The 8,700-nt window shown below is 46.1% G+C and overlaps 3 protein-coding genes across 4 annotated transcripts; 1 reads left to right on the top strand and 2 right to left on the bottom strand.

Moving 5' to 3' along the window:
• Positions 1-2,868: 2,868 nt before the first annotated feature.
• LOC118301356 (histone H2B 3) lies at positions 2,869-3,672 on the bottom strand. The gene has a single exon (XM_035626785.2). It carries the CDS (start codon positions 3,533-3,535, stop codon positions 3,155-3,157), a length of 381 nt encoding a protein of 126 aa, XP_035482678.1. The 5' UTR covers positions 3,536-3,672; the 3' UTR covers positions 2,869-3,154.
• Positions 3,673-3,776: 104 nt separating this feature from the next.
• LOC118301355 (histone H2A) lies at positions 3,777-4,690 on the top strand. Its single transcript, XM_035626784.2, has one exon. The coding sequence runs from the start codon at positions 3,866-3,868 to the stop codon at positions 4,250-4,252; it is 387 nt and encodes a 128-aa protein (XP_035482677.1). The 5' UTR covers positions 3,777-3,865; the 3' UTR covers positions 4,253-4,690.
• Positions 4,691-5,623: 933 nt separating this feature from the next.
• Positions 5,624-8,614, bottom strand: LOC118301353 (heat shock cognate 71 kDa protein-like). Of its 2 annotated transcripts, none has more exons than XM_047330455.1 (5): positions 8,468-8,614; positions 7,313-7,523; positions 6,919-7,124; positions 6,681-6,833; positions 5,624-6,577 (listed from the first exon to the last, which is right to left on the bottom strand). In XM_047330455.1, exons 1-5 carry the CDS (start codon positions 8,597-8,599, stop codon positions 5,984-5,986), a joined length of 1,296 nt encoding a protein of 431 aa, XP_047186411.1. In that variant the 5' UTR covers positions 8,600-8,614; the 3' UTR covers positions 5,624-5,983. The 2 variants fall into 2 exon arrangements, with proteins under 2 accessions (XP_047186411.1, XP_035482674.2); XM_035626781.2 differs by lacking the exon at positions 8,468-8,614 and adding an exon at positions 7,648-7,665.
• Between the last annotated feature and the right edge of the window lie 86 nt (positions 8,615-8,700).

The raw sequence follows: 8,700 nt of genomic DNA, 5'->3' as shown, positions 1-8,700 counted from the left end.
GTTATTACTGGTAGTCAAAACAATATAACTAATTTATCTTGTAACCTTTATTAAACTATGACATACATAACAATATCTTTTTTTTTGGTCAATGTGGACATAGTGAACAATGATGTTAAAAACGATGCGACATTGCACAGTGTGAGATGAAGAACGTTGACCTCACCTTGTGTGGATGTTCCCTCACCTTCTTGCCCTCTTGTCTGTCTTGTGTGTGCGTGATTCACCTCCGTGTCAGACACATTTATACTGACCTCCTTTCTGACTCGGAGCAGATCACAGGAAGCCCGTGGAGAAGACAGGGGAAGGGGAGAGAGCAACACAAGCTGGTGGGATCCTGCATCCGGATCATCTGTCAGACGCGGGAACAATAGGGTGTGTCACTGGTCTGCTCCAACATGATGTCAAGCATCTATAAATTGAACTTGTGCTCCCTGCAATGACCTCAACTGCAGGTTTTTTTTTCTTCTTCTATGGACCAATGTGCCCTAAATCACATGCCCACATCTGGATTATCGTTTAAGAAAATCCAGAGGAAATCTATCACTTTTTGGCTTCAGACAAGATCCCAGTTCTGTACTGATTATTATTTTATAATGACTAGAAAATATGGTTATCTGTATTATTTGCAAAATAAAATGGAACCGTCCAAAAATATATTAATAGACGGCTTCCAGGCATTTACAATCTGAACAAAATACTGGAATTTCTTTTTTTCAATCTTTAAAAGAAAAGAAGGCAATATCCCGACTGCATTACATAACCAGCACATGAATACGTTCTGACTCCTGTCCGCCATTTTTGCAAGAGCGACTAAAATAGGCCATTTTTTTTTGTTTCTCATTCCCCTAATTCTGCCGGGGGCTGCCGCTCTTTGTGAAGAAATGAGGTCCCCTGCACAACACCTCAGAGTCGGAGAGAGAGGCACACCCTGCCGAACAAAACCTCCTTCAACTGTCACCTGAACCACAAACCCCCCCCCAGACCCCCTCCAGGAACCCTGAAGCCGGATGTGAACAATGGAGTGGAGATGATCTTACACGGAGCTCCGCATTGAGCAGGTGTCCTGTCTGCCCTTCATCCAATTCAGCAGCCTGAAGTGTACCTGAGTGGGTCACTACCCAAAGGGATCCGCTGTCCTGATCCACGGGTGCTGAAGCTCGAGGAGGTCCGTGTTTGCACAAGGTCCAGGGGCTTTGAATGTGGAATCAGGTTTGGTTCATTCAAATCTGGAGCAACTTCTGGTTTTTATATACTGGGTTCCATATGTTTGCATTGCAGCAGCATCATTATTAATTAATGTCACCCATGTGCTTCATCACGCGGCCACAACCCCCTGAATTCAATTAACAATGCTTGAAATTAAATCTGATCACATTATGCTTATTCACTGGCCAAGTAAGGACATTGAGGATGTAAGATGATTTTATGGAGTACAATAAAGTAGATTCGGAGTTTTCATTTGATTTATTTTTTCAGTTGGCTCCAGTCTCTGCAAGGAAATAAATGCTCACAAACTCAAATCAACTTACCTCTAGATAAAGTTAGTCTCATCAGTCAATCAATCAAACTTTATTTATACAGCACTTTTCATACAAAAAAAATGCAACACAAAGTGTTTCACATACAATGAGATGCAACACAAAAAATACCCTCCTCCCTCCGATAGACAGACACAGCCAGCGCTCACACACACACACACACACACACACACACACACACACACACACACACACACACACACACACACACACACACACACACACACACACACACACATATATATAAACAAATATACATGCACACATATATACATGTTTATATACATAAGAGGATAAAATAATAAAATTCATGGAGAAATGTTGCATTAGTGTTAATACAATATATTATTAAATGGAGAGTAAATAAAATAAATGAAGTAATAAGATTCAGTTTAATTGAGTCTATATAAATATATAAGTGAAATTTAAACAGTAAAAAGGCTGAAATATAAATAAAGGACAAGTTCAAAAACAAGTCTCATAACCATTTGAAATGAAGCAATTTGATTTCTCTGCATGCATGTCCTGTAAATCCTGTATGCCCACACTGGTGTTCAGTTCTGAAATGACAAATCTGTCGTTTGATTCTCGTGTTAAACAGAGTAATCACATTTGAACGAAGCATGTCAGACGTTCTGTGGCCACTGTGACAAAATGACTACAGTCTTACTTTGGCTCGGTCCCTTTGTACACGTGTTGACGTGTGGGATTTAAAGACAGGATCAGTGAACAGGGAGGTTTCATCACCTCACTATCAGGAAATGAAGGGGGAGAGAGAACAGGGGGCTGAAACACTAAAGGTGCTGGCTGGCCCGGAATCGAACCAAGGACCAGTGCTTCAGTTCCTCACACAGACCTTTTTCCTTTGTATTCATGTTTTGACTTGTCAAAGCAGGAAATAATTACTCACCTGACCTGAGATTTTCTTGGTCAAACATGACAAAAAAGAAGTTATTTTGAAAATGTGAAACGTTTATATTAGTGACTCACAGTACGTTCTCTTCTGCTTGTACAACACATAACACTGGGAGGGAACATCGTGCTGCGTGATGAATTGCTCGCTTCAAGTTGTATTCATGAGCCTCACAATAATAACCCTGGTGGGTGAAGTGCAGACCCGCTGCCCCACGTCACCTCCAGTCACCACGTGGCGGCGCTGTTGCGCCACTCGAAGTCTTTACTGTAATTAGAAAATGATCATCCCCCAAAAGACCCCGATCAAAATCTAGTCAAGTCAGTTTCAATCTCACACTGTTTACTGTGCCACAGTCGAAGTGCATGTTAATAAGTCAGTTTAAAACGATGCAGAGCAAAAGAGACATCCAGCTGAAGAGCACCAATAACAATCGTTCTGAATTTATTATAGGATTAGTTAAAAAAAAACAACGTTACAGTTCAGGGGGAAAAGGGGGGAAACACTGTTTTTAAAACAAAATGGCAGGCTACAGTTCCACAGGACATTCAGGGTTCATTTGGCATCAGATCTCTCCGAAGACAGCGATGGTGGGAGAACACAAGCGCAGCTGTCCGACACAGTGCAGGGGGGTTCAGAGAGCATGTCTGGGGCGGTTAGGTGCCTCCCCCCCCCCCTCGTGTCGCACCTCTGTCCGCCACTATTTGGAGCTGGTGTACTTGGTCACGGCCTTGGTGCCCTCGGACACGGCGTGCTTGGCCAGCTCGCCGGGCAGCAGCAGGCGCACGGCGGTCTGGATCTCCCTGGACGTGATGGTGGAGCGCTTGTTGTAGTGCGCCAGGCGCGACGCCTCGCCGGCGATGCGCTCGAAGATGTCGTTCACGAACGAGTTCATGATGCCCATGGCCTTGGAGGAGATGCCCGTGTCCGGGTGCACCTGCTTCAGCACCTTGTACACGTAAATCGCGTAGCTCTCCTTCCGGGTCTTGCGGCGCTTCTTGCCCCCTTTCTTCTGGGTTTTGGTCACGGCCTTTTTGGAGCCCTTCTTGGGCACAGGGGCGGATTTTGCGGGATCGGGCATATTTCTCTCGAGCGGGGACACGTCGGCGAGTAACCGGGAGACAGCTCTGGAGATGCCGCCCCGTCACCATGTCTCGTATTTGTAACATGGCTGTGCAAATGCGAGTGTGCCGTTTCCTCTCTGCCATTGGCGCGCTCTCCACCAGCAGACGCGTTCGGACGCAGGGCGCGCCGTGCCATTGGTCCGTGCATTTCAGTTTCGCTCGGCCAATGGCAGAAGCCTTTGCGGTTTATATACCTTTACCCCTAAAGCCATTACGTAGAGGTGCTGACTCGTGTGACTACCGCCTCTCTGACACTGTTCCGCATCAATAATATCACGTAAACGACCATGTCTGGCAGAGGGAAAACCGGAGGCAAAGCCCGGGCCAAGGCCAAGTCTCGCTCCTCTCGCGCCGGACTCCAGTTCCCGGTGGGCCGGGTCCACAGGCTACTGCGCAAGGGCAACTATGCGGAGCGCGTCGGCGCCGGGGCTCCGGTGTACTTGGCCGCCGTGCTGGAGTATCTGACGGCCGAGATCCTGGAGCTGGCAGGCAACGCGGCCCGGGACAACAAGAAGACCCGGATCATCCCGCGGCACCTCCAGCTGGCCGTGCGCAACGACGAGGAGCTCAACAAGCTGCTGGGAGGTGTGACCATCGCTCAGGGCGGCGTGCTGCCCAACATCCAGGCTGTCCTCCTGCCCAAGAAGACCGAGAAGCCGGCCAAGAGCAAGTAGGGACTTCCCTCTGGTCCGGATTCAACCGGGACTCGAGCCTCATCTCGGAGCCGGCCACTTTTTCCACATCAGCGTTTCTTCTTTTCTGCTTTTGGACACGCGTACCTTTCGAAAGCGTTTGGTGTGGCTGCGTCTGCGTTGAACACGTTCACTCGCTCGCTTCTCGTCGGGACTATTCACAGACTGCTCTGTTGTGTTCTCGTTGTGGAAAATGGAGGCGCTCTCTGGAGGCTGGCGAGCGCAGCAACGTGAAGTGTGTGGGGACATGATAGGGTTTTTCTCGTTATGGACCAATTCTGAGGGATGGGGGTGTTTTTTTTGTTTGTTTGTTTGTTTCGTTTGTGGTGATGCTGCTAAAGAAAAACGTGCAAAATGGTTGTTTTTTGTTTGTCGTGTTTCAATAAATGTCCTGCAGTCTTTCGGCACAGGGCCAATACACCCAGTCTTCATTTTGTTGCTGTCATCCGGGGACTTGTGGTCGGTGTCCGTGAGCGCAAACGGCACCGAGGCGCACGGATGGGGCCGCGGCTTCTCCGGCCTGTCAGGTGAATTTCGTAGGCGAGTTGTTGCTGCAGTTCACTCGACAGTTTCGGTTTGTCGTGTTCGTGACCGTAGACAATGAATAATGCCTCAGCTGGTGAACGAAGAGAGCCCGGTGGAAATGCGGAGGAACTCGTTCTGGCGACAAGCAGGGCGATCGTTCATTCTGGTACAGGTTGATGTTGTTGTTGTTGTTTTTCTTTAATGAGTCATATGAGTTTGCATCCGGTCAAAATGTCTCGATGTTTAGCTCCTACGGCTCTGAGTCATCTCCACTGTCTCTGTGGGTGGGGATGGGGAGGCTGCGTTTGAAAGTGTGACACATTCGAGGTTGCTCCGCCACTGAGTTATTCGAAATTGATTGAAATCCATTCAAGAGCAAGTGCTAAAGCTCGTAGTCAGTTTACAAACTACTCCAACCTATGTACTTCACAAACCTCGGCTGTCCGTCTGTATGGAGGTCAGAACCCCCCCATCCCTCGCCCCGGAGCTGGAGGCTTTCATTTTGGTGCAGCAGAGTTCCTGTCGAAGCAGATTTCTTTTGCTACATCGAGCCCTTTCATCCAGATAAAGTGTCTTGGCATGAATTTCCAATGTGACAAGGCTATAGACTGTTTTAACATGACTATGTGTATTAACATGTACCAAAAAATCGCGATGACATGATTTAACTTAACTGCAGTCCGTGTTCTCTCTCTTCTAATTCGTTTGAACACAACCAGAATAACACCAGGAAACATCGGAGATTCGACAGTGCTTTCACATTTTCATCTTCTCCAAGGGCTCACTTAATGTGCACCAAACAACATGGAGGAAAACTAAAACAGCTTGTCAAGATGCATGCTTCAGTCGCAATTTATTACTCTGGGCACAAACTTGACAGAAAGCCTCACTGATGAGTCTGACTTTACATATCCGTTTGCTGGTAAATGTTCAAGCTTGTTCATTTGCCCAGCGGCATGAAGGAGCCGCCGATTAATCGACTTGTTCGATGGTTGGTCCAGTGGACCCTCCGCCTCAGTTTCATTGACCATGCGCTCAATGTCCTCCTTGCTGAGACGACCTGGCATCAAATAGAAACATTAACATTGAATCATCTGTTGTCGGGAGGAAACTGCAGCTGTGCTTGTGTTAAGTAGCATTAACTAAAAGACACGAGGAGCAGGAGGGATGCCCGTCAGCTCAAACTGGTCATGGCACGCTCACCCTCATAGACCTGTTGGAAGTGTGCAGGGTTAGCTGACAATGTTGGAACGAGGTTTGTCTACAAGTAATAATTAGCTCAAACAACCAGGTCTGGGTTATTGACCTCTGGTGGAAACAATGAGTGGCAGGAATGAACGTCCTGACAACAGCTATACAGTATGCTACTGTCATGGTATAGCAGAGAGACTTCTCCACTGGGTCCAAGGTGCCGCGGAAGAGGTCAGCGTTGAGCTCCTCAAAGCGAGCCCTGGTGATGGAGGTGTAGAAGTCGACTCCTTCGTACAGAGAGTCGATTTCAATGCTGGCCTGGGTGCTGGAAGACAGCGTGCGCTTTGCCCTCTCACAGGCGGTGCGCAGACGGCGGACAGCTCTCTTGTTGTCGCTGATGTCCTTCTTGAACTTGCGCTTGAACTCTGCGATGAAGTGGTTGACCATGCGGTTGTCGAAGTCTTCCCCACCAAGATGAGTGTCTCCAGCAGTGGACTTGACCTCAAAGATACCATCCTCGATGGTCAAGATGGACACATCGAAGGTGCCGCCACCGAGATCAAAGATGAGGACGTTCCTCTCTGACCCAACCTGAAATTAGAGTCAAAAGCACCTCACCTATAACTGACTACATCATACATACATTTTTATAAACTTATTCAAGTATAATTTCGGTAGTTTTAATTGTATTTACCTTCTTATCCAACCCATAAGCAATAGCTGCTGCAGTGGGCTCATTAATGATTCTCAAAACGTTTAGACCAGAGATTGTTCCAGCGTCCTTGGTTGCTTGACGTTGAGAATCATTAAAGAGTGCAGGTACATTAACAACAGCATTTGACACAGACTGAAAAAAACAAAGGGATTAGTGTTAAGTAAAGCTGAGGCAGAGCGGCATTATTGCTCAACATATGACTATTTTGTGAACTCACTTTCCCAAGATAGGCTTCGGCTATCTCCTTCATCTTTGTCAGTACCATGGAGGATATCTCCTCTGGGTAGAAGGTTTTGGTTTCACCTTTATATTCAACCTCCACTTTGGGGCGTCCACTGTCACTCATTATATTGAACGGCCAATGCTTCATGTCAGACTGAACCACTGGATCCTCAAAGCGTCTACCAATCAAACGTTTAGCATCTACAATCCCCAGGAAACAATGGAAAGAAACACTGCACATGTTTTTGGTGTTAAGTTAGTATAATGATAATATAAAACATGCCAATAGTTCATTTTATTCACTTTGAGATTTGGCATCATCAGCATGACATCATGGGGATGAATTAATAATGCATAACACATATCCCTTTGCCCTGCACCAGCCTTACCAGAGACTGTGTTGGTGGGGTTCATGGCAACCTGATTCTTGGCCGCATCTCCAATCAGCCTCTCGGAGTCTGTGAAGGCCACGTAGCTGGGCGTGGTCCTGTTGCCCTGGTCATTGGCAATGATTTCAACTTTTCCATGCTGGAACACACCAACGCAGGAGTAGGTGGTCCCAAGATCGATACCAACCGCTGCCCTTTGGACATGATTACTCTGTGACAGTAAAACAATTCATGGTTTCTGTTATTACAGCAGGGGGCAGTAACAGGGCTGTAAAGTCTGTGTATGTTACTTTGTACAATAAATCAGTTACTTATTCCAGCCTTTATACTTAGACCATTGTATTAAAGTCATACTGGTTCCATAACTTTCACAAGAGCATATCATGACACAATATCGACCTTCTTTAAACCTTATTTCGACAGCCTCTGTCACATTCCAGGTGTTGAATACTGCTATACAATGTCCTACTCTTTGCCTTTGATCAGACGTTAATGGAAGGCAGTCATCTGTTGCTCAGAGAAACACAGTATATTCTGAAATGAAGAAGTGGCTTTAAAGTTTAAAATAGATTGTGTGGTATAGTTGTGATACACACTTTGTGCATAAAGAGTTTGTAAAGTGTAAATGTGTGTGTGTGTGTGTGTGTGTGTGTGTGTGTGTGTGTGTGTGTGTCAAGAACCACAGTCTATACTGCAGCATCACGCTACAGTTCAATTCAAACTGCTGATCCACGGACCATCTGAGGGAGACACCTCCCCCAGCAGCTTGTGGCAGGAGTTACCCTGCTGCAGTATCCAGCCGGTCCTGCATCTCTTCCCCAAGCTTTTGGATTGATAACCATTACTTTGAATATTCTCAAAGTAATTCTAAATTCAGTTTGTTGAAATCGTACGCACAGATGATTTGCTTTTTAGTCCTTTATTTTTTTGTTATAAGATAATAGGAGAGGAATAAGTTAAGTGAATACATAATAATTAAACATGTACACAGTGATAACATGTGTCCGAATAAATATTATAAGAATGTCATTTTGATAGAAAAGAATTAAGACAAATAAGAATAATGTCACTATAAACAATATTTGACTCTAATTTAACTGCACATTGAAGAACTATTCCTAAGCATCGGTCCATTTAAAGACGTCCTCGTCCTACCTGGATGATGCTGTGGCCTCGGTCTGCTGCAGTCTGACTCTCCTCCACCATGTGAACGCAGGCAGTCTCTGTGTGAAGCTTCCCAACGGTGAGCCAATCAGCTTGCAGAACAGCGGTGAGCTTCCAGTACATTCTGGCTCGGTCCTCACATCCGTCTGAGCCCTTCGTCCTCTGATTGGCTAAAACCTTGAAAAAAAAAGAAGAACAAAAAGAGACAGAGAAGAGCAGAGGAA

Source organism: Scophthalmus maximus, chromosome 2, assembly GCF_022379125.1.
Source record: "Scophthalmus maximus strain ysfricsl-2021 chromosome 2, ASM2237912v1, whole genome shotgun sequence".
Classification (NCBI taxonomy): Eukaryota; Metazoa; Chordata; class Actinopteri; order Pleuronectiformes; family Scophthalmidae; genus Scophthalmus; species Scophthalmus maximus.
The sequence above is the reverse complement of the archived record's forward strand: the minus strand, read 5'-3'. Positions and strand labels throughout refer to the sequence as shown.

Coding starts and splice junctions, on each gene's coding strand:
- LOC118301356 (XM_035626785.2), bottom strand. CDS start 3,535: ATGCCCGATCCCGCAAAATCCGCCCCTGTGCCCAAGAAGGGCTCCAAA.
- LOC118301355 (XM_035626784.2), top strand. CDS start 3,866: ATGTCTGGCAGAGGGAAAACCGGAGGCAAAGCCCGGGCCAAGGCCAAG.
- LOC118301353 (XM_047330455.1), bottom strand. CDS start 8,599: ATGTACTGGAAGCTCACCGCTGTTCTGCAAGCTGATTGGCTCACCGTT. Junction 7,524..8,467: donor GAGGCCACAGCATCATCCAG/GTAGGACGAGGA, acceptor TTACTGTCACAG/AGTAATCATGTCCAAAGGGC. Junction 6,578..6,680: donor CTTATGGGTTGGATAAGAAG/GTAAATACAATT, acceptor CTCTAATTTCAG/GTTGGGTCAGAGAGGAACGT.